This window comes from Bubalus kerabau, chromosome 6 (assembly GCF_029407905.1).
Source record: "Bubalus kerabau isolate K-KA32 ecotype Philippines breed swamp buffalo chromosome 6, PCC_UOA_SB_1v2, whole genome shotgun sequence".
Taxonomy (NCBI): domain Eukaryota; kingdom Metazoa; phylum Chordata; class Mammalia; order Artiodactyla; family Bovidae; genus Bubalus; species Bubalus kerabau.
This window is the reverse complement of record NC_073629.1, coordinates 102936420-102962655: the sequence shown is the minus strand read 5'-3', so window position 1 is coordinate 102962655 and position 26236 is coordinate 102936420. Positions and strand designations below refer to the sequence as shown.

The following is a 26236-nucleotide window of genomic DNA, read 5'->3' as shown; positions in this document are numbered from 1 at the left end:
ACCCAGCCTCCGTAGCTGTAGTCACTGTTGCTACACTTATTGTTGATTTGAAACCCTAAAATTGCTTATTACTTCAGGACACAGTTTCTTCCAAATGCCATTTCTCAGTAAGACTTTTAGCCTGTTGAAAGTATCTCCAAGGTTAGCAGTTGCCAATTTAATTAATTAATTTGTGTTTTGCTTATTTGTATTTTTTATTGAATGAAATATTCTTTAAATTCTATAGTGCTTTTCGGTTTTCAAAAGTTTCACACACAAGGTTTCATATAATCCCATAATAACCTTTTGTTTCCCCTATCCCTATACGGCCCCTCCCTGCTTCCCTTTCCCCACTGGTAACCACTTGTTTATTCTCTAAATCTGTGAGTCTAGCAATTGCCCACTTTATATTTTAGTCTTTCCAATCTCTCATAAAGATGCTTTGGACTTTTCTTCTCTTTCAGTGGCACATAATAAGATGCATCACACTTTTTGCATATAGTAAGCCTCAATTGTGGCTCCAAGGCTTTAGTCACACAGTTGCAGCAACAGTGTCATGTTTGGTGGTAAGAACACACCGTGAGTGCTACTGCTATACCTGGTAATACCAGGTGGAGAGCCGCACAATTATCCATAATCACGAGACACCTGTTATCGAGGTTATTTTCTCAGCAGTATTTTTCATCAGAAGGACTAACATACCCAGTCATGTACTCAGAAAAAAAATCACTTGGATAGTCCAGCTACTTGGATGTGAATGAAACATAACAGGAAGTGTATTCTTGCCAATACCTGTGAATGCCCTCACATTTCCTGAGCGGTACATTCATTGAGGCCTCAGGACAGCCATCACCAGCGGTGTCAATAGTAGGCACTAGGGTAAACCTCTCCTTTGACGCCTTGTGTCCCCCAGCTTGCTTTTCTTCTCTTGAAATAAATGTCTTGCTCAGTATTTTTTTTTTTCCAGCTTGTGTCCCCCAGCTTGCTTTTCTTCTCTTGAAATAAATGTCTTGCTCGGTATTTTTTTTTTCCAGTAAATTACAATTTTGCTGTAATCAAATGCTTATGTGAATAGCCACTTTCTGTAATTACTCTTTTCTGTTCTTCTGGGAGCTTTTCAGCAGCTCCAGTATCAGCCAAAGCACTCTTACAAGTAACCTTTAAGCTATGAAGCTGCCCTCACCTCAGAAACCAATGCAACCATCCATAGGTGCCTTTAAATTTTACTCTTGTAACGCTATCATCACCATTGTCTAGTGCTTCCTTTCTTTCTTTCTAATTCTTTTTTTTTTTTTTTTTTTTTTTTGGCTGCACTGTATGGCTTGTGGCGTTAAAACTAAAAGTTCTCTGACCAGGGATTGAACCCAGGCTATTGGTCATGAGAGTTTTAATGTCTGGACGACCAGGGAATTCCCCATCCAGAGCTTTCTGTTTCATCTTTTTGAAAAGACTGATATCTCCTTAAATATAAGATAAGTTAATGAAGGAACATGCTTTGTACACGCATCAATCCACTCAAGCAGTAGACTTTCCAATTTGTCATAAGGTTACTGGATGCCAGTTGAAAGAGAATACTTTCTCTACTAGCAGAACCAATAGTAACTTTTTCAGCATTCAGTATTCTTTCAGAGTGTAAACAGTTTGAATGGTAGACACAGGCAAGTTCAATGCAAATGCATCTTTATTTGGTTCACTACAGTTTAAATGCTTAATTATGTTCATTTTTATGCCGAGCATGACACTCTTACAAGTTCTCTTAGGCCTTTATGAAACCTTAGGACACATCTTGCTAAGAGTTGCACAAAATAAATCAAGATGAAGTTCAGATGCTCATAAAAAGATTTCAAAGCCATATTGGCTTGTTGCTGAGATGCTGAGTATAGTTACTGGGAAAGGAAGTTGGTGGTGCCACTCTCACTGCTCTGGGTGCTTGTTGCCTCTATAACTGCTAGATGCAAAAGATTCTGAAAGCTCTTCTCATAAAAGTGAAAATCTTTGAATTTCTTTCATTTAGTGAAAACAGATAATGACATAGGTTTCATGGAAGCAAAGTGGTGTAAATCAAACTTTCAAAAAACAGGGGATACCTGTACTTCCGCATTGCTCCTAAAAGAGTATACCAATTTATATTTTTATAATGTATTGTAATCACGATGGTGTGATCACTCACCTAGAGCCAGATATCCTGGAATGCGAAGTCAAGTGGGCCTTAGCAAGCATCACTACAAACAAAGCTAGTGGAGGTGATGGAATTCCAGTTGAGCTATTTCAAATCCTAAAAGATGATGCTGTGAAAGTGCTGCGCTCAATATTCCAGCAAATTTGGAAAACTCAGCAGTGGCCACAGGACTGGAAAAGGTCAGTTTTCATTCCAGTCCCAAAGGCAATGCCAAAGAATGTTCAAACTACTGCACAACTGCACTCATCTCATATGCTGGCAAAGTAATGCTCAAAATTCTCCAAACCAGGCTTCAACAGTACATGAACTGTGAACTTCCTGATGTTCAAGCTGGATTTAGAAAAGGCAGAGGATCCAGAGGTCAAATTGCCACCATCTGTTAGATCATCCAAAAGGCAAGAGAGTTCCAGAAAAACATCTATTTCTGCTTTATTGACTATGCCAAAGCCTTTGACTGTGTGGATCACAACAAACTGTGGAAAATTCTGAAAGAGATGGGAATACCAGACCACCTGACCTGCCTCCTGAGAAATCTGTATGCAGGTCAGGAAGCAACAGTTAGAACTGGACATGGAACAACAAACTGGTTCCAAATAGGGAAAGGAGTACGTCAAGGCTGTATATTGTCACCCTGCTTATTTAACTTATATGCAGAGTACATCATGAGAAACCCTGGGCTGGAGGAAGCACAAACTGGAATCAAGATTGCTGGTAGAAATACCAATAACCTCAGATATACAGATGACACCACCCTTATGGCAGAAAGTGAAGAGGAAATAAAGAGCCTCTTGATGAAAGTGAAAGAGGAGAGTGAAAAAGTTGGCTTACAGCTCAACATTCAGAAAACTAAGATCATGGCATCTGGTCCCATCACTTCATGGCAGATAGATGGGGAAACAGTGGAAACAGTGACAGACTTTATTTTTTGGGCTCCAAAATTAATGCAGATGGTGACTGCAGCCATGAAATTAAAAGACACTTGCTTCTTGGAAGAAAAGTTATGACCAACCTTGTGTGAAGTTGCTCAGTCGTGTCTGACTCTTTGCAACCCCATGGACTGTAGCCTACCAGGCTCCTTCATCCATGGGGTTTTCCAGGCAAGAGTACTGGAGTGGGTTGCCATTTCCTTCTCCAGGGAATCTTCCCAACCTAGGGATTGAACCCAGGTCTCCTGCATTGCAGGCAGGTGCTTTACTATCTAAGCCACCAAGGAAGACATGACCAACCTAGACAGCATATTAAAAAGCAGAGACATTACTTTGCCAACAAAAGTCCCTCTAGTCAAAGCTTTGGTTTTTCCAGTAGTCATGTATGGAGGTGAGAGTTGGACTATAAAGAAAGCTGAGCACTGAAGAATTTGTTTTTGAACTGTGGTGTTGGAGAAGACTCTTGAGAGTCCCTTGGACAGCAAGGAGATCCAACCAGTCCATCCTAAAGGAAATCAGTCCTGAATATTCATTGGAAAGACTGATGTTGAAGCTGAAACTCCAATACTTTGGCCACCTGATACAAAGAACTGACTCATTTGAAAAGACCCTGATGCTGGGAAAGATTGAAGGCAGGAGGAGAAGGGGATGACAGAGGATGAGATGGTTGGATGGCATCACTGAGTCAATGGACATGAGTTTGAGTAAACTCTGGGAGTTGGTGATGGACAGGGAGGCCTGGTGTGCTGCAGTCCATGGGGTTGCAAAGAGTCAGACATGACTGAGCAACTGAACTGAATTTGTTGTGTTTTTTTTTAATTGAAGTGTAGTTGATTTATAATATTAGTTTCTGATGTACAGTAAAGTAATATATGTGTATGTATACATATATTATTTTTCATATTCTTTTCCATTATGGTTTATTAGGATACTGAATATAGTTCCCTGGGCTCTATATAGTAGGACATTTATCTATTTTATATATAGTAGCTTGTACTTGCTCATCCCAAACCCCCAATTTGTCCTTCCCCACCCCTTTCCCCCTTGGGTAACCATGAATTTGTATTCTGTCTGAGAACCTGTTTCTGTTTTGCACATAAGTTCATTTGTGTCATGTATTTTAGACTCCACATGTAAGTGATGTCATGGTATTTGTCTTTCTCTTTCTTACTCAGTATGATAATCTCTAGGTCCATCCATTTGGTTGCGGATGACATTATTTCATTCTTTATATGGCTCAGTAGTCCTCCATTGTGTATATAGACACCACCTCTTCTTTATCCATTCATCTGTCAGCGGACATTGTAAAAAGTGCTGTTATGAACATCAGGGTGCATGTATCTTTGAATTAAGAGTTTTCTCCAGATATATGCCCACGAGTGCTATCATTAGAAAATATGACAACTTGATTTTTTATTTTTTTGAGGAACCTTCCGACTGTTTTCTGTAGTGGCTATACGAACTTACATTTCCTACTACCAGTGTTGGAGGGTTCCCTTTTCTCCACACCCTCTCCAGCATTTGTTATTTGTAGATTTTTTTCATGATGGCCATCCTGACCAATGTGAGTTGTTACCTCAATGACATTTTGATTTGTATGCCTCTGATAGTCAGCAGTGTTGATCATCTTTTCATGTGCCTATTGACTATAGGTATGTGGGATTTCTTTGGAAGGAATGATGCTGAGGCTGAAACTCCAGTACTTTGGCCACCTCATGTGAAGAGTTGACTCATTGGAAAAGACTCATGCTGGGAGGGATTGGGGGCAAGAAGAGAAGGGGACGACAGAGGTAGAGATGGCTGGATGGCATCACTGACTCGATGGATGTGAGTCTGAATGAACTCCAGGAGTTGGTGATGGACAGGGAGGCCTGGCGTGCTGCGATTCATGGGGTCGCAAAGAGTTGGACACGACTGAGCAACTGATCTGATCTGATCTGATCTGATGTATTCTTTGGAGAACTGTGTATTTAAGTCTTCTGCCCATTTTTAATTGGTTTGTTTATTCACTTTTTTGTTGTTGTTGTTACTGAGTTATATGAGCTGTTTGTGTATTTTGGAAATTAAGCCTTTGTCAGTCACATTGTTTGCAAATATTTTCTCCCAGTCTGTAGGTTGTCGTTTTGTTTTGTTTATGGTTTCCTTTGCTATGCCAAAGCTTATAAGTTTGATTAGGTCCCATTTGTTTATGTTTGACTTTTATTTTTTAATTTTCTTAAAGTCTTTATAGAATTTGTTGCAGTATTCCTTCTGTTTTTTTAAGTTTTCTTTTTTGGCTGAAAGGCATGTGGGATCTTAGCTCGCCTACCAGGGATTGAACCTGCTCCGCCTGCATTGGAAGGCGAAGTCTTAACCACTGGATCACCAGGGAAGTCCCATATGTCTCATTTTTTAAGTTTTCAAAATTATAGAGGCAATACTTGTGACCTATAACAAATTTATTTCAAAGTGTATGAAGGGAAAAGTACTTTTCATTGTCCTGTACTATTTCTTAGAGGTAACTACATCAACAGTTAGCTGTGTAGCCTTTGTATCTTTTTAAAAAACTTACATGCCTATTGTAAATTCAAATATATGGATAGATTCAGTTATATATGTGTGTATGTATCCATGTCTGTATGTGTCTCTTTATTGAGACAGCTCATTTCTAGACTCTGTTCTGTTCCATTGATCTATTTGTCTTTTCTTGTGCCAGTACCCATCCAGCTTAATAATTACAGCTTTGAGTTGGTTTTAATATGGTAAGGCAAATCCTCATTTCATCAAAAAGTTTCTTCACTCTTCTTGGGTATGAACTCTTCATATTAACTTTGTGTGAGTGCGTGTTCAGTTGCTCAGTCATGTCCGACTCTTGGCAACCCCATGGACTGTAGCCTGCCAGGCTCCTCCATCCATGGGATTCTCCAGGCAAGAGTACTGGAGGGTTTCCTCCTCCAGGGGATCTTCCCAACCCAGGGATTGGACCCGAGTCTCTTGTATCTCCTATATTGGCAAGTGGATTCTTTTACCAATGTGCCACCTGGGAAGCCCTCAGATTGTTAGATCTAAGTTAAAAAAACACAAACAAAAACATGGATTTTGACTGGCTTTAGACTAAATTTATAGAGAACTGACATTTCAGGAGAACTGACATGTTTCCATTATTGAATTTTCTCACTTGGAAACCTGTCTGTTTATTTATTTGGATCTTTTATGTCCTTTGGTGAAAATCTTGTTCATTTCTTCTGAAGTTTATTTTTAGGTATTTTGTAGATTTTGTTGCCATATCATGAGTGGAATTTTCTCCCCTTACATTTTTTAAATTGATTATTGCTGGTATAGTTTTTAAGAAGCTGTTGGATTTTGTAAGTAAATCATATAATCACCTAATTTATTCAATTTTCTATTAGTTCTAACGGTTTTTCAGCTGAGTCTCTTGGCTTTTTTAGGTGGATGATTATATAGTCTGAAGATGCTAACTTTTTATCACTTCATGTGTAATGTTTATACATAGGATATAATATTTATAATATTTCTCATAGACTATTTCATGTCTTAGATATCTTAGTAGGGGTAGGGAAGAGTGATCCTAGGAAGTCATCTTGGCTGAGGTTACATTTAAGGTAAGTACCAAAGAATGTGCAGCAGGTGAAATGGCAGGGTGGTAGAGAATAAATTCCAGACAGACCTTGAGGAGAGTAACAACAAGAACTGTTCAATGAATAGAAAGAAGAGGGGCTAGAGCATAGGGCACAAGTGAGGTTGGGAGGAGCAAGGGGTGGTTGGAGAGTAAATAGGGGTGCAGTCGGAAGCTGCTGGACTCCTGAGGAGCAATTACTTTGTCTTACAGGAACTGAGAATTTAATGAAGGGTGTGTTAAGGAGAATGGTCCCTCCAAGATGTCCACACGTGGGAATTTACTGGCAGTCCAGTGGTTAGGACTCCTCACTTCCACTGCAAGGGGCCCAGGTTTGATCCCTGGTTGGGGAACTAAGATACCACAAGCCACGTAGCACTGTAAGAAAAAAACAATCAAAACCCAAAACAACAACAACAAGGAAAAACAACCAAAGCTGTCCACACACTAATCCCTGAAATCTGTAAATATGTTACTGTACATGGCAGATGGGACTTTGCACATGAAATTAAAGCTTCAGACTTTAAAATAGGAAGGTTGCCTTCGATTATTCAACTGGGCCCTATCTAATCCCATGAACCTGAAAAGCAAGGAGGTTTCTCTGCCTGGAAATAGAAGCAAGATGTGGTTAAAGGGGAAGTTGGAGAGATCAGTGTAAAAGGAACCTAACCCACCGTGACTGAAGGGTATCACATGGAAAATCTGAAGAGGAACACAAAAGCAGACTGTCTGATAACCAGAAAGGTAGTGGGGCCCTACAGCTGTAAGGAACTGAATTTAGCCTGGAGCAGCTTGGAAGCGTGCTCATCCCCAGAGTCTGCAGAAAGGAATGCAGCCCGCCCGAGCCTCTGGTTTTGGTCTTGGGATAGCCTATGCAGAGGGCCCTGCTGAGCCATGCTGCACCTGGACTTGCTGCTTTTAGAGCTCTGAGATAATAAATTTGAGTGGCTTCAGGCTGCTGAGTTTGTGGTAATTTGCTAGAGCAGCAGTAGAATACTAGCTCAAAGGGGTTTACGCCAGGAAGTAGTGTTAAATTTTGTGTTATTAATAGACTGCCCTTTGTGCTGTGTGGAAAATGGATTTGGGAGACGCAGATTTGGAGGCAGGGAAACTTGTGTTGTGGGAATATGGTGGTGTCAGGGCCTAGGAGGGCGATGGTGGGAAGCAGGTATGATTTGAGATTTACTTGCGAGGTTGGAATTGCCAGTTTGGGCACTGATTTGGTGTCAGGAGTGAGCGAGAGGAGAGACACGAGGGTGACAGCTGGCTTGGATGCTGAGTGATGGTGAAGCTGTCCTTTGAGCCAGGCTTGAGCAGGTCGGAGGATGCCACGTCATCAATCAGTGATAATTCCAGGTTGTTCTTCATTTGGAAATTGTCCTATAAATACTTATTCTAAGGTAGAGTATATCAGTAAGATGATTGCTTTATCAGTTAAGACCTAAATTGTTTTTTTTGTTGTTGTGTTTTTTTTTTTTTAGGTCATGTAGGAAATTGTAGATCATGTGAAGATGGGACTGTTGATATTTGTACGCAATCTGCTGCTAGCCCTCTGCCTTTTTCTGGTACTGGGATTTTTGTATTATTCTGCATGGAAGCTACATTTACTCCAGTGGGAGGACTCCAGTAAGTATGGTCACTCTCTAGCCTACCCTCAGAAAAAGCCTCCTGTGGATCAGTTATGGGGCTTTCCCGTGGCTGCAATGCTCTCAGATTCTTCAGAGATGAGCACTGAGAATAAACTGAGCTTCCTGGAACTTAGGCTCAGAAACCATCCACCACTTTTGTTGCTCTAGGGTGAGAACTTTGATGTTTTATAAAAACTGCATGCCATGGCAAATCTTTTTATGAACTTAAGGAAAATGTGCTGTTTTATCTTCAATAAAATTCCAAACAGTACCAGTACTTCTGGTTCTCCAATGTTGTTCTTTTCAAATTATTAAACTTTACTACCACTCCCATTTGCCAGTTATCATCTTGAGGCTTGCTGTTGAAGTTGGTTTTCTAATGCCCTTAAAGCATGCATCTTTACCCTTTCCTTGGATCTTCAGCTTTTAATTTAACACTCTCTTTGTTTTATTTTCCCTAAAGAACTTTTGTCTACTTCATCTTTTTAGCCCTTGTTGGTACTGAACTTGGACCTGAATAGAATAATGGCTTTTCCCCCTACCCAGTAGCTCCTAGCCCTTTCTCCCGTGGCAGTCATTTCATGGGTTATACTTTTTTCTGTATGGCTTTCTGACCTGACTCCCCCAACACCAGCTTGCTTCTGGTTCACTCAGTGTCGCCTGCATTGTGGTTTGGAGTTTGCAGTTGAAGAATTGCACTGAGCCGCACCAGCCTCTGAACAGTGCCTTCTTGGCTGTCTTTCAAGTGCCACATGGTGGCCACACGTGGTTTTCCTTTTGGTTCTTTTGTCTCATGGCTGTCTGAACTGGGTGCAGAAAAGTTTGGGTAGTCTGTTCTGATTCCTAATGTCTTTTCTCTAGAATAGTTCTATTTTTACAAACACTTATTGGATACCAGTGTGGAATTCACTTCAGAGTAGAGTCAGTCTCTAGCTCAGAGGTTAACAGAGTTAGAATGAGTTGGAAGAGGCAGCTGGCAATTGGCCTGCTACTGTATTGACTTCTTAATGTGGGAACTATTCCTGTGAGGTTGTTCATAATTTTCTCACATGGTCCAAAGTACTGAAGCAGCTTTAAGCCAGTTTTAAAAGCATAGTGTTATACTTTTCATATTATTGTTTTATGAGTAATGTTTAAGTGCCTCTTAAATGCATAGTTTATAATTATCATTACTTACTTTGTGTTTCTATTTAAATTTTTCTGTTCCAACTTATCTTTAAGATCAAGGAGAGGACCCAGAGTAAGGAGAGTTTATATCTGCTTCTGCTAAGTCGCTTCAGTTGTGTCCGACTCTGTGCGACCCCAGAGACGGCAGCCCACCAGGCTCCCCCGTCCCTGGGATTCTCCAGGCAAGAACACTGGAGTGGGTTGCCATTTCCTTCTCCAATGCAGGAAAGTGAAAAGTGAAAGTGAAGTCGCTCAGTCGTATCCGACTCCTAGCGACCCCATGGACTGCAGCCTACCAGGCTTTTCTGTCCATGGGATTTTCCAGGCAAGAGTACTGGAGTGGGGTGCCATTGCCTTCTCTGGAGTTTATATCAGTGCAGTGTAAAATTCTGTAGTTAGCAGCATTATCCATATCTGTAATGGTTGGGTTCATTTATATTCATAAAAATGATGGGAATATGTACAAGGAATGGGAGGCTTTCCTTCTCTGTTAAGAGGTACTGTGGAAGACATAGCCAAGGATTAGATGATTTTTTTCTAGAGAAATTGAGAAGGACATTAACTTTATGGAAGACCTATTGTGTGTCAGGTTTTAGGCTAGATAATTTACAAATTTAATTTACTTCTTACTATAACCATGTGAAGAGGCTATTATCTCTATTTTCCATTTGAGCAAACTAAAGTGTTATAGTTTAATTTACCCAAGTTACATAGCTAATTATTAGAACTGGAATTGAGTCCTGATTTTCTTTCTTTAAACATATTTTCATTATTTTACTGAAAAGTATAATAAATACTAAGACTATAAATTAATTCTGTATTTCAATTGGTAAAAAGAAAGAACCGAGAGACTCAGAGAAGAAATCATAGGGTGTCAGGATAGAGGTGAAGAAGGAAAACAGAGGAAAAGAAGAAGAGAAAGAAAGTCCTGCAGGCGACAAGGGGTCTCTTAGGTTGGAGGTGATAGTTGCTGTTCTTGTGCTGTGGGTTCCATAGTCTGTTAACAGTTATCATCTGCTTTGAGTTAGTTATTAGCTGACCACCCACTGTCCACATCTTTTCTGTTGTTCTCTCACGCCTTTCAGATATTTGACCTTGAATGGGTTTTTTAGACCTCCTTACTAGAGCACGTTGTTTCTGTGCTGTAATATCAGAGGATGGAGTAATGTGATCAATCCTAATGTCTTACCAACTCAGGGGTTATCTTTTACCTTGTAACCTTTACTCCATCAACAAGGTCAAGCTGAAGGAGTTTCTAAAGCAGATGGCTACTGTGTACTGAATTGTAAGTGATGGTTTGATGGTATTGATGCTGCTGCTAATAATAATGAAATGAAAATAATTTGTTGAGTGTCTACTGTATGTATCATAATGAGAGCTTTATATTCATAACCTCATAGTTTACATTGATTATTATTATCCTCTTTTACAGATGTAGAAACTGAGGCTTCAAAGAGGCTCAGTGATCAAGAGTTTGTCTCTCATCTGTGGAGCTTAGAGGGCACTACCAAGCTTGAAAAATAAATGTCTTTGACATTATTTTCCTTAATTTTTATTCATTTATGACTTAACCAAGGTTACATATTACGATTTTGTCACATTGAGGGAAAGAAGGGGAGTCAAGAGTTTTTTATTATCAACTGATTTATTCAGTAAGCAATATGTTCTTATTATGGTCCAAACTATTCTATGTAAACTGCATATAAGATGAAGGTAGACTTTATGCTCTCAGCCTATAACATGAGAAAGAAATAAATCAACTACTATAATGTGTCATATTCTAAAATAGAGGTCTGTGTGAAATGCCATGTTAGAACATAGAATTCCTTCCTGCTAGGAAATTTTAAGAATTAATCTCAAGGCATGTTGTATTAATAGAAAGATGCAAACTGTTCTCTCTTGAGCAGTTTAGAGCTGCATGTGGCCAGTGCTTAGTCAGATTGCCAGGGCTTGGGTCAAGTGCTTAATCTAAAGGTTTGCTGTGTGAGATTGGTCCTAGTTATCAATGTGTTTTTAGAAGTTCTGTAGCTTGAGGTTTCCCGTTCCGCATGTTAAGGGGCTTGGAAGTTGCCACTCTGACTAACAACAAGTGAAACACTGAACAGACTGAAAAGTCAACTCCTCTTGGCTCTGTAAGAAGAGCACACAGGGCAGACCATTGCCACCGCATCTGGAGAGAACCACTAAAAAAAAGTTTAAAAAGTAGAACCTGTATGCTAAAAAAGGAAAGAAAATAGAATCATAAATTGCTCGATTAAAACCATAAAAAGCATAAAAAGAGTAGAGGATAAAAATAAGAACAAAAAATGAGGGCAACAAATAGAAAACTGTAATAATATGGTATTACTCCAAATATATTGGTAGTTACTTTGAATATCAGTGGTCTAAATGCACCAATTATAAGACAGAGATTGGACCAAACAAACAAGACCCAACTGTCTGTTGTCTACAAGAAACCCATTTTAATTATAAAGACACATATAAATTAAAAGTAAATGGAGAAAAATATACAGTGCTAACACTAGTCAAAACAGGTAGGAGTAGATGTGTTAATTTCAGACGAAGCAGGCTTCAAAACAAGGAAAGTTATCACTAATAAAGGAGGCACTACATGATGATAAAGGAGTTGGTTCTCTAAGAAGGCATAAAAATTCTCAATGTGTATGCACCTAATAGAGCCTCAAACTGTGAGGCAAAAATTAGTAAAATTGCAAAGAGTAGTAGATGAATACTATCATAGTTGGAGACTTCAACACCACTTTGTCAGAAATGAACAGATCCAGCAGGCAGGAAATCTTTAAGAACCTAATTGAATTCAATCACATCATCAATCAATTGGCTATAATTGATGCCTTTAGACTGCTTCACCTGGCAACAACAGGATATGCATTTCTTCTCAAGTTCACATGCAACATTCAAGATAGACCATGTTCTGGGCCATAAAACACATCTTTTTTTTCCCCTTCAAGTATAGCTAATTTGGCAATGTTATGTTCATTTCTAGCATATAGCAAAGTGATTCAATTTATATACATATATATACACAAACACACATATACATATATATTCCATTATGTTTTATTCCATAATATTGAATATAGTTCTCTATGCTATATAGGGAGGACCTTGTTGTTTATTTTATGTATAATAGTTTGTATCTGCTAATATCAAGCTCCTAATTTAACCCCTCTCCCCCTTTTCCCTTTTGGTAACCGTAAGTTTGTTTTCCATGTCTGTGGGTCTGATTCTGTTTTGTTGGTAAGTTCATTTGTATTGTATTTTTTTTGTTTATTCTTGGATATAGTGGATTAACAATGTTATGTTAGTTTCAGGTATCCAGCAAAGTGAATCAGTTATACATATATCCATTCTTTTTTAGATACTTTTTCCATATAGGTTATTGCAGATCATTGAGTAGAGTTCCCTGTGCTCACAGCAGGGCCTTACTAGTTATCTGTTTTATGTATGGTAGTGTATATATGTTAATCCCAATCTCTTAATTTATCCCCTCATCTTTTACCTTTGGTAACCAAAAGTTTGTTTTCTACATCTATGAGCCTGTTTCTGTTTTGTCAATAAGTTCATTTGTATGATATTTTAGATCCCACAAATAAGTGATATCATAGGCTCTTTGTCTTTCTCTGACTTACTTCACTTAGTGTGACAATCTCTAGGTCCATCATTTTACTACAAATGGCAGTATCTCATTCTTTTTCCATAAACATCTTAACAAATTTATAAGAATAGAAATCATACAATGTGTTCTTTCAGACCACAAAAGAATTAAACTAGAAATCAATGAAACAAAGATAACTAGAAAATCCCTGAATACATGAAAATTAAACTGTATACTTCTAAGTACAACATGGGTCAAGAAAGAAAGATATGAGATTTAAAAAATATTTTTAACTGAATGAAATGATAGCCAAACTGATTAAAAAAAAGGGATATAGCAAGATCAGAGGGAAATTTATAGTGTTGAAACATATATTAGAAAAGAAGAAAGATCTAAAATCAATTATCTAAGTTTCCACCTTCAGTTCAGTTCAGTCACTCAGTTGTGTCTGACTCTTTGTGACCCCATGAACTGCAGCATGCCAGGCCTCCCTGTCCATCACCAACTCCCAGAGTTTACTCAAACTCATGTCCATTGAGTCGGTGATGCCATCCAACCATCTTATCCTCTGTCATCCCCTTCTCCTGCCCTCAATCTTTGCCAGCATCTTTTCAAATGGTCTTTTCAAATGAGTCAGCTCTTCACATCAGGTGGCCAAAGTATTGGAGTTTCAGCTTCAACATCAGTCCTTCCAATGAACACCCAGGACTGATCTCCTTTAGGATGGACTAGTTGGATCTCCTTGTAGTCCAAGGGACTCTCAAGAGTCTTCTCCAACACCACAGTTCAAAAGCATCAATTCTTCAGTGCTCAGCTTTCTTTACAGTCCAACTCTCGCATCCATACATGACCCCTGGAAAAACCGTAGCCTTGACTAAACGGACCTTTGTTGGCAAAGTAATATCTCTGCTTTTTAATATGCTGTCTAGGTTGGTCATAATTTTCCTTCCAAGGAGTAAGCAAACGTCTTTTAATTTCATGGCTGCAGTCACCATCTGCAGTGATTTTGGAGCCCAGGAGAATAAAGTCAGCCACTGTTTCCACTGTTTCCCCATCTATTTGCCATGAAGTGATGGGACCAGATGCCATGATCTTTGTTTTTGAATGTTGAGCTTTAAGCCAACTTTTTCACTCTCCTCTTTCACTTTCATCAAGAGGCTCCTTAGTTCTTCTTCACTCCTTGCCATAAGGGTGGTGTCATCTGTATATCTGAGGTTATTGATATTTCTACCAGCAATCTTGATTCCAACTTGTGCTTCATCCAGCCCAGGGTTTCTCATGATGTACTCTGCATATAAGTTAAATAAGCAGGGTGACAATATACAGCCTTGACATATTCCTTTTCCTATTTGGAACCAGTCTGTTGTTCCACATCCAGTTCTAACTGTTGCTTCTTGACCTGCATACAGATTTCTCAGGAGGCAGGTCAGGTGGTCTGGTACTCCCATCTCTTTCAGAATTTTCCACAGTTTATTGTGATCCACACAGTCAAAGGCTTTGGCATAGTCAATAAAGCAGATGTTTTTCTGGAACTCTTGCTTTTTTGATGATCCAGCGGATGGTGGCAATTTGATCTCTGGTTCCTCTGACTTTTCTAAAACCAGCTTGAACATCTGGAAGTTCACGGTTCATGTATTGCTGAAGCCTGGCTTGGAGAATTTTAAGCATTACTTTACTAGTGTGTGACCTGATTTTAAGACTTATTATAAAGCTACAGTGATCAAGATAGTGTAGTATTGGCAGAAGACTAGACAAATAGAGCAGTGGAACATTGATAGAGAGCCCAGAAATAGACCCACATGTAGTCAGTTGATAAAGGAGCAAAAGCAATATAATGGAGAAAAGATAGTTGTTTTAACAAATTGGTGCTGGAACAGCTGGACATCCATATACCACCCCCCCAAAATAAATCTAGATAGACATTATATCTTTCACAAAAATTAACTCAAAATGGATCACCCCACAGATCTAAATGTAAATCATAAAACTTTAAAATTTTTGGAAGATAGAGGAGAAAACCTACATGACCTTGAATTTGATGATGACTTTTTAGATACCCTGGTGGCTTAGAGGTTAAAGCATCCGCCTGGAATGCAGGAGACCTGGGTTCGATCCCTGGGTGGGGAAGATCCCCTGGAGAAGGAAAATGGCAACCCACTCCAGTACTCTTGCCTGGAGAATCCCATGGAGGGAGGATCCTGGTAGGCTACAGTCCATGGGGTCACAAAGAGTTGGACACGACTGAGCGACTTCACTTTCACTTCACTTTTAGATACAACACGAAAGGCACAATTCGTGGAAGAAAGCAGTAAAAAACTGGACTTCATTAAAATTAAAAGCTTCTGCTCTGTAAAGAGAATGAAAAAACAATTTACAGTTTGGAATAAATTATTTGTAAAGGACACATCTGATAAAGGATTTTATTCAAAATATATGAACTCTTAAAAAACAGTGAGAACACAGGTAACCCTGTTTAAAAATTAGCCAAAGACCTCAACAAAGAATGTATACAGATGAAAAATAAACATGAAAAAATGCTCTACATCATGTATTATCAGGGAAATGCAAATTAAAATAACCGTGAGATACCACTACATACCTATTAGAATGGCCAAAATCTGGAACACTAATAATACCAAGTGCTGGCAAGGTTGTGCAACAATGAGAACTCATTCATTGCAGGTGGAAATTTAAAATGGTACAGCTACTTTGGAAAATAGTTTTAACAGTTTCTTATGAAACAAAACATACTCCATGCTCCAGCAATCACATTCCTTGTTATTTATCCAATGAATATTGTGTCCAAAACCTATAGTTGTATGTTTATGATGTTTTATTCATAAGCAAACTTGGAAGCAACCTAGAAGTCCTTCAATAGTTGAATGGATAACTAAACTGTAGTACATCCAGACAATGGAATATGATTAAGTGCTAAGAAGAAATGAACTACCAAAGGCATGAGATGATGTGGAGGAACCTTAAATGCATATTGCTAAGTCTTGAGTGGGTGAGTCCCATTAAGTTAGAGAAGTGTGAAACACCGTGGGCTTTCCTCAGATCCATGCTAAATGCATGGCTACATAAGTTCAAGGTGATCAGGCAGTAATTGAACTACTACTTTTTTTTCCTTTTTTGGGCTGTACTGCATGGCATGTGGGGTCGTATTTCCCCAACTAGGGATTGAACCTGTGCTCCCTGCAATGGCAGTGCAGAGTCTTCACCTCTGGACCATCAGGGAAGTCCCTGAACTGCCTCCGTTTTTGTTTTTCTTTAAGATTTGTTCATCCATTTATTTTTGGCTGTGCTTGGTCTTTGTTGCTGTGTGAGGGTTCCTCATTGTGTTGTGTGGGCTTCTCACTGTGGTGGCCTCTCTTGTCGTGGAGCGCAGACTCTAGGTGGTTGGGCTTCGGTGGTTGTGGCTCAGAGACTCTAGAGCATGGGCTCAGTAGTTGTGGCACACAGCTTAGTTGCCCCACAGCATATGGGATCTTCCCAGACCAAGGATTGAACCCGTGTCCCCTGCATTGGCAGGCAGATTCTTAACCACTGGAGCACCAGAGAAGCCCCCTGCACTGCCTCTTAAAGCACAAATCAATGCTCTTCAGAGAAGATAATAATACTCGGTTTCTATATGTAATATCTACAGTGTCCAGTGTTCAATAAGTTACTAGACATATAAACAGGAAAATGCAATCCATATTCAAGGAAAAACTCCAAGGCTATGGGTAAGTTGGCCCAGATTTTGGACTTGGCGATAAAGTAGCTATTATTGATAATCTGAAGAATGAAGAGAAGTATAGTGAGCAATAAGTAGTCTTAGCAGATAAATAGAAGCTATGAAAAAGAACCAAGTGCATAGTCGATATCTGAACAGTATAGGAACAGAAATGAATTTTTCATTTAATACTAGACTGGATAAAACAGAGGAAGTCAATGAACTTGAAGAGAGTGTAATAGAAATTATCCAATCTGAGCCACAGAAAGAAAAAAAATATTGAAGAAAAATGAACAGAACCTCAGGGACCTGTGGGACAATATAAAAATTTTTTTTAATATATATGAGAATTGGGCAGAAAAATAGTTTGAAGAAATAATGGCTGAAAACTTCCTGAATTTGGTGGAAACAAATAAACTGATAGATCTAGGAAGCTCAGCAAACTGTAATAAGGATAAATATTGGGGGAGAGAGGAAACCTAGGTACATCAGAAACTTGTGAAATTTAAAAATGAAAACCTTGAAAGACAGAGAAAAGGAAACATTATGTATGAGGGTAAGAAATTCCACTGACTTTTCACCATAAACAAAAAGAACACAATGAAAGCTGCTTAAATGTTGAAAGAAAATACCAAGAACTTGTCATCCCAGAATTCTTTATCTAAGGAAAATATCCTGCAAAAATGAGGATGAAATAAAGACATTTTCAAATAGAGACTAGTTAAGAGAATTTGTTGCTAGCAGAACTGTATAACAAAAGAATCCTAAAGGATATCCTTCAGGTAAGTGGGAAGTGATACCAGATGGAAAGTTGGATCCACAGGAAAAAATGAAGATCACTGGAAATGATAAATAATGGGAAATATGACAGACTTTTTTTCCTTTCTTCTCATAACTTGCTTAAAAGACAACTAATTACTTAAAGCAAAAATAAAGACCCTGTAAAGTGAGGCTGCGAACATGTGTAGAAATAAAAGTTAGGACAACACTTGCATAAAGAGTGGGGGTGAGTAAATGGAATTTTGCTGTTGTAAGATTATTACATTTGTGAAAAACAAGAAATGGGAAATAGGAATGTTGTGTATAAAGTAAGTAAAGGGTAGAGTAAATATAAAATGTCATATGTAGAAAGGTATTATATTGACTTTGATAAGTGAAGGGTATGGTTCCTATCAATGTTCTACTTATTGCCTAGTAGAATAACTAGTAAAAAAAAATAACAAAAAGAAGTTTTTAATCTAAGAAATCAATAGAAGAAATAAAATAGAGCACTATAAAATTTCAGTTAATCCCAGAAAAGAGAAATATAAGAAGAAAAAAACAGAAGGGAGAAATGGAAAACAAATTGTAAGACAGTTGACTTCGTCCTTACTATTATAAATCATTATATTTAAATGTGAACAGATTAAAACTCCAGTTAAAGGCAGAAACCATCAGAATGGTTAATGAAGTAGAATCTAACTATGTCCTAATATGAGACATATGTATTACATTTAAAGACACAGATGGGTTCAAAGTAAAAGGATGGAAAATATATAAACAATAAGCATTTGGTACATCTATATTAATTTCAGCAAATTATACTTTAAGACAGAGAGATGAGAGAGGGTCATTACTTAATGATAAAAGGAGAAATTCACCAGGAAGACATATATAAATGTGTATGTGTACCTAATAACAAAGTATCACACCTCGTTAAGCAGAAACTAATAAGACTAATAACTAAAAATAAATTAATAAAAGCAGTGACAAACCTACATAGCATATTAAAAAGCAGAGACATTACTTTGCTGACAAAGGTCCGTACAGTCAGGCTATGGTTTTTCCAGTAGTCATGTATGGACGTGAGAATTGGACTATAAAAAAGACTGAGCACAGAAGAATGAAGCCTTCAAACCGTGGTGTTGGAGAAGACTCTTGAGAGTCCCTTGGGCAGCAAGGAGATCCAACCAGTCCACCCTAAAGGAGATCAACTCAATATTCATTGGAAGGACTGATGCTGAAGTTGAATCTCCAATACTTTTGCCACCTGATGCGAAGAGCAGACTCATTGGAAGACTGATCCTGGGAAAGATTGAATGCATGAGGAGAAGGGGGTGACAGAGGATGAGATGGTTGGATGGCATCACTGACTCAATGGACATGAGTTTGAGTAAAACTCTGGGAGATGATGAAGGACAGGGAAGCCTGATGTGCTGCAGTCTACAGGGTTGCAAAGAGTAGAACACAACTGAGTGACTGAACAACAACCAATAAGATTAAAGGGAGAAAAGGACAAATCCACAATCATGTTCAAATATATTAATACCCACTCAGTAATTAATAAAACAAGTCAGAAAATCTGTAAGGCTATAGAAGGTCTCAGCAACACTATCAACTACTTCTACCTAATTGAAATTTATAGAACACTTTACCCAATAATGGCAGAATATGCATTCTTTTCAAGTGTAAGCAGCATGTTCATTGAGCCTGATACTAGGCCATAAAATAAGTCTCAATAAATTTTAAAAGATTGAAATCTTAGTATATTCTGTGGTTATGATGGAATTAAATTAGAAATCAATAAGACAGTAATTACAGGTACAGGCAAATTAAAACTTGCAGGCCAAATCCAGCTGGCTGCCTGTTTCTGTAAAATTTTATCAGAACACAACTGTGTATAAATTCATTTGCATATTGTCAGTTGCTACTTTTGGGCTATAATGGCAACATTTAAAAATTTTATTTTTATTGAAGTATAGTGGATTTACAATGTTGTGTTTGTTTCAGGTGTACAGCGAAGTAATTCAGTTATGCATACATACCTGCATACATAGTTTCAGATTTTTTTTCCTTATAGGTTATTACAAAATATTGAATATAGTTCCCTATGCTATACAGTAGGCCTTGTTGTTTATCTGTGTTATATACTGTAGTGTACGTATGTTAGTCCCAAACTCCTAGTTTATCCCTTACCCTTTCCCCTTTGGTAACTATAAGTTTGTTTTCTATGTCTGTGAGTCTGTTTCTATTTTGCATATAAGTTCATGTTGTCATTCTTTTTACGGTTTCCACGTATAAGCAAAATATGATATTTGTCTTTGGCTTCATTTAGTACAGTAATCTCTAGGTCCATCCATGTTGCTGCAAATGGCACCGTTTCATTCTTTTTCATGGCTAAGTAATATTCTATTGTATAAATATACCACATCGTCTTTATCCATTCATATGTTGATGGACATTTAGGTTGCTTCCATGTCTTAGCCATTGTAAATAGTGTTGCTATGAACATTGGGGTGCATGTGTGTTTTCAAATTATGGTTGTATCTGGATATATGCCTAAGAGTGGGATTGAAAAATCATATGATAACTCTTATTTTTGGTCTTCCAAGGAAACTTCATACTGTATTCCACAGTGGATGTACCAGTTTACAGTCCCACCAATGGTCTAGATGGGTTCCCTTTTCTCCATACTGAATAGTTGTGACAGAGACTATCTGGCCTGCAAAGTCAGAATATTTATTTTCTGGCCTTTACAGAAAAAGGTTGTTGACTCCTCAAATATTTGCATATTAAACAAACTCTTAGGTAATTCATAGATTAAAAATGAAAAGAGAAAACAGAAAATATTTTAAACTGAATGATTATGAAATTCTATATATTAAAATTTGTTGGGTGCAGCAAGAACAGTGTTTAGAGGAAAACTTTTAACTTTAAATGACTACATTAGAAAATAAAGTCTTAAAAACAGTCATCTCCATTTCTACCTTAAAAGACTAAAAGAAGAAGGGTAAATTTAATCCAGAGCAAGCAGAAGAAAATAAATGATACAGATATGAACAGAAATCAGTGAAGCAGAACAAATAATTGGGAAAATTAAGAAAACCAATATTTGGTTATTTGATAAAATTAAGAAAATTGATAAATTCCTAACAAGAATAGTCATGGATGACACCAAAAGCACAGACAACAAAAGAAAAACAAATTCCATTTCAAATTGAAGCTTTTTGCTTTAAAGGACAGTGTCAGCAGCATGAAAAGGCAACCAGTGGAAAGGGGGAGAATATTTGCAAATCATATATCTGATAACAGATTGATATCCAGAAGATGTAGAAAACTCCTGCAACTCATGATTCAGGGACTTCCCTGGTGGTCCAGTGGTTAAGACTCTCTGCTTCCAATGCAAGGGGCCTGGGTTTGATCCCTGGTCAGGGAACTAGATCCTTCATGACTCTGTTAAGAGTTCACATTGCCACAACTAAGACCCAGCAGAGACAAATAAATAAATGAATTAAAAAATAAAAAAAACCAATTCAGAAATTGGCCAAGGACTTGCATAGACACTTCTCCAAAGGAAATACACCTAAATGACCAATAAACATATGAAAACATACTCAATATCATTAATCATCAGGGAAGTGCAGACCTAAACTACAGTGAAATACCGTTTCACACTCATTAGGATGGTTATTATCAAAAAACAAAATAACAAATATTGGCAGTGATGTGGAGAAATTGGAACCCTTGTTTCATTGCTGGTGGGAATGTAAATTGCATTCTTATGTGCATTCCTAAGTGCACCTGTTGTGGAAAATGGTATGATTTATGAAAAAATTTTAAATTACTGTATGGTCCTGCAATTTTACTTCTGGGTATATACCAAAAGGCAATGGCAACCCAGTCCAGTACTCTTGCCTGGAAAATGCCATGGACGGAGGAGCCTAGTAGGCTGCAGTCCATGGGGTCGCGACTGAGCGACTTCACTTTCACTTTTCACTTTCATGCATTGGAGGGGGAAATGGCAACCCACTCCAGTATTCTTGCCTGGAGAATCCCAGGGACAGAGGAGCCTAGTGGGCTGCCGTCTGTGGGGTCGCACAGAGTCGGACACGACTGAAGCAACTTAGCAGTAGCAGTTTAACATATACCAAAAAGAAGTGAAAGCAGAGACTTGAACAGATATTTGTACATATGTGTTCATAGCAAAATTATTCACAATTTTCAAAAGATAGAAGCAACCCAAGTGTTCATCAGTGGATGAATAGATGAACAAAATGTGGTATATACATACAACAGAATATTATTTCACCTTAAAAAGGAAAGGAATTTTGACACACACTATATGGATGAACTTTATATTCATGGTGCTAAATTTAATATTGCAGTCACTAAAGGACCAGTGTTGTATGATTCTATTACTTGAGGTTCCTAGGGTAGTCAAATTCATAGAGACAGGAGATAGAATGGCAGTTGCCAGGACCTGGAGAAAGGAGGGGGATGGAGATTCAGTGTTTAATGGGTACATAGTTTCATCTGGGAAAGATGAAAAAGTTCTGGAGATAGAACTTTTAAAGAGATTTAGTGCTTTGTTCTGGATTAGGTTTTTGCTAAAGATAACATGACTGATTTGATCTTCTATCTGGACCACTAAAAAACTTTCTCCATATCAGTAGTAAGGCTGTTTTGTGTTCTTATTATTCTGTGTGTTCACTGGATTAGCATTTTTAATTTCCTTCAAGAACTTTTTTTTTTGCATCCATAACTTGGCTCTTTAGTGAAAGAGGCCAAGCATTTGGCCTGTCTTGGCTTTTGATATGCCTTCCTTACTAAGCTTAATCATTTCTGGCTTTTGATTAAGCTGAGAGATGTGCAATTCTTCTTTTTACTTGAACCCTTAGAGGCCGTTGTGTATTATTATTATAATACTTGGCTTAATCTCAATGCTGTTGTGTTTCTGGGAAGCCCGAGGTGAGGGAGAGAGGTAGAGAACCGGCCAGCGGTGGAGCAGTCAGAATACACACAACATTTGTGCATTACATTCACCATCTTATATGGGCACTGTGACACCCCAAACAATTACAATGAGAACATCAAAGATCACTCATCACAGGTCACCATAACAAATGTAATAAAAATGGGGGAAAAAAATGGAAATATTGCAGGAATTGCCAAAATATGACATAGCCCCAAGAAGTAGGCAAATACTGTTGGAAAAATGGTGTCCGTAGACTTGCTTGATGATGCAGGTTGCCACTAGTCTTCAATTTGTAAAAAAGCGCAATGCTGCAAAATACAGCGGTGAAATGAGGTATGCCTATAATAGGTTGTATTTCAGGTAATTATAGGAATTTTGTCTGCATGTGGGCATGAGTGGTGATAGCTGTGTAGTACAGTTGAATATTGCATGGTGTCCATGTTCCCTAACAGAATACTGATTTAGAGTTCCACAGCAAACTCCACTAAAATGTTAATTTTTATTTTACTTACACTGCGTTTTTGTAACTACTCAGTTATTTACTTTCTGAGTGAGTTTCTAATAACTAGGTAATGCCTAATTATAAATGAAAATATGAAAGTCTGTGAAATTCCGTGAAAGGACTACATATTTAGATTGATTTGTAGGCCATCAAAAGAACCTATCGGTAGACCACAGATCATACAGAGAATCACTACTTGCTGTGCAAGTGTATGTGATGATGGGAAGGATGCAAGTAGCTCTCTGCTGCCGTCTTGCTGCTCTTCTGCCACCCTTGCTGATCTCATGTTCTAAACACATTACAGCCACTCTCTTCTAGATTGCAGACTGTTGGCAGGGTCTTTCTGCCTCTTTGGTTTGATGAAGGCTCTTCCTGCTTCTAATGAGAGGCAGTTTCTGAGGGGATTCCCCAAGCTGGGCCTCTCGTAACCCAGTTCTTTCCTCTACACAGTTGTCTCAGAATTTGGGGGCTTCCCTGGTGGCTCAGAGGGTAAAGCATCTGCCTGCAATGCTGGAGACTTGGGTTCAATACCTGGGTCGGGAAGATCCCCTGGGGAAGGAAATGACAACCCACTCCAGTACTCTTGCCTGGAGAATGCCAGGGACAGAGAAGCCTGGTAGGCTACAGTCCATGGGGTCGCAAAGAGTTGGACACAACTGAGCGACTTCACTTTCACTTTCACTGGGTTAGGAGGACTGCAGCAGATTGGAGGATGCTCAGGCACAGCCTCACACCAGATTCTTAATGTATGTGTGTGTGTCTAGTCCACTTGCCTTCAGAGAACCCCAGTTCATTACAGAAATCTGTACCTACTTACACCTCTGTTTATCTCTGTAAAGAGGAGGAGGGACTTGCCCTCCCAGATATTAAGACCTTCTTAAAGCCACACTATTAGAAACAATAATGTTGATGCTAGAACAGAAAAACTGGCCAGTTAAAAAAATAGCTCAAACCTATGCATGTAGGAATTTATTAGAGCATAAAAGTGACAACATAAATCAAAGGAGAAAGGACATACTGAGTTAAAGAAAGCTGCATCCATACCTAACTCCATGTACAAATGTAGACTTTAGATGAACTAAAGATTTACATGAGAATAGAAAAATTAGAATGTTAATAGGAGAAAATGAAAGATTATTTTTGTGACTTAGATGGCAAGGGGAAGGACTAACAAAACCTTTAAAAGCACAACTCATAAAACAAAAAAATTGATGAATTTGTCTAAATAAAATTTAAAGATTTTTGTGCCATTAAAGACACTTCAGACAAAGTTAATATATAGATATTATACTGGAAGAAGGAATTCTCACTATTTAAAATTTGCAAGATTTGATATCTAAAATACACAAAGAACTGAAAATCAAGAAGAAAAAGGCAGCAACCGCAGTAGAAAGTGGTCAAAGAATTGGAACAAGGAATTTACAGAATAAGAAACTCATAACGCTAAGTATATGAATAGATATTCAAGCTCATGGGCTTTGAGAAACATTAAAATTAAAACAAGATACCACTTTATGCCTCTTAGAAGTTGGATAATGTCGAATATTGACAGAAATGTGAGAATATAGTATCCTTTGCTGGTGGGAACGTAGACTGATAAAGCCATTCTGGAGCTCAGTTTAGCAGTAATTAACCAACTGAACTATATGTACATCCTTTAGCTCAGCAAATCTGCTCCTTTATATATATTCCATGAAACTTATCAGAGATATTCACTATTTGTAGACCCAGCGGATTGAAGGACAAATAAGGGGTGGGGTGAATAGGTAAAACATAGGGTATTTATACTTGAAATGGTAATGCATCTGTTAGAAGTAACAGTTCACATATACATAAAACAACATGGGTAGAATTTTAAAATATAGTTTGAGTCAAAAATGAAACAATAACACAGTGCCACTTATATAAATAAAAAAGACAGGTATACAAAGATTTCTTAGGATACAAAAAGCATAAAAAACAAAAAGCATGAGCTATAAAAAATTAAAATGTGATAAACTTTACCAAAATTGAAAATGTTTGTTCTTTAAAAAACACTGATACAATAAAAAGCAAGTCACAGAATGGAAAAGAATATGTAGTAATTAATACAGTATTCAATTATAAAATATTCAGTAGTTGTATGTATTTATATCTGAAATGTATAAACAGTTCTTATAAATTAATGATAAGTTAACAAAAATGGGCAAAAGATTTGAAGAGACACTTTACAAAAGAAGAGATATGAATGGCCAATAAACACATGAGAAGAGTCTCAACATTGTTATTCATCATGGAAATGCAAATTACAGCTACAATGAGATAACACTATATACCTGTGAGAATCACTCAGGTTTTTAAAGAAATGATAACAAAGCATTGGTAATAATAATGAAACAGAATTCTCATATGTTGCTGTTGTGAATGTAAAATCGTGCAACCACTTTGGCAGTCTCTTAGAAAGTTTACATACACCTGCCAAATGACAGTCTTTTCACTCTTGAGTATTTACCTAAGGAAAATAAAAATGTGTGACCACTTAAAGACTTGTACATAAATGTTCATAGCAGCTTTATTCCTGGGATTCCCAAACTGGAAATAACTCAAATGTCTATTGGCAGACACAATGTGGTATATCCACACCATGATGTACTGTTCAGCAATGAAAAAGAACAAAGTTGATTTGCCCAACATCATGGATGAATGCCAAACTCATATATGAGCAAAAGAAACTAGATGCAAAAGAGTACATATTGTATGTTTCCATTTATATAAAATGCAAACTAATCATTAGTAACTAAAAGCAGATCAGTACTTAACTGGATAAAAGAGGAAGGGAGTGATGGATTGCAGAAGAACACAGGGAGTTTCTTGACGTTGATAGAAATGTTCTGTGTCTTGATTGTGGTGGTGATTTCATGAATGTGTGTAACTGTCAGAACTCTTCAAATTGTATTTGAAGCAATTTAAAACTTTAAATGGAAGCAATTTATGTAACTTATTCCTAGATCAAGTTGGTATGAAAAAAGTAAATACATAAAACATATGCTAAAGGCAGATAAGCATATATATGTATAAAACACAATAGAATAGTTGTCTTTGCAAGTGGAAGGAAATGGGGAAAAGGGAGAATAAAAATTATGATTTGATTTATGTTATTTTCCATAGGGTTCCTTGCAGTTGGTTTAGTCTGGG

The 26236-nt window shown here is 37.8% G+C and overlaps 1 protein-coding gene across 9 annotated transcripts in view; it reads left to right on the top strand.

Moving 5' to 3' along the window:
* The window catches only part of ST3GAL3 (ST3 beta-galactoside alpha-2,3-sialyltransferase 3), a 214245-nt gene that overhangs the window by 21059 nt on the left and 166950 nt on the right, over positions 1-26236 (top strand). For 6 of the 9 annotated variants that reach the window (XM_055586136.1, XM_055586140.1, XM_055586131.1 and 3 more), the window contains exon 2: positions 8182-8326. The exons of 1 other annotated variant lie outside the window; for it this stretch is intronic. In XM_055586136.1, coding sequence (XP_055442111.1) covers positions 8212-8326 — 115 coding nt within the window. In that variant the 5' untranslated portion in view covers positions 8182-8211. 2 more of the 9 variants (XM_055586132.1, XM_055586139.1) reach the window with 2 other exon arrangements.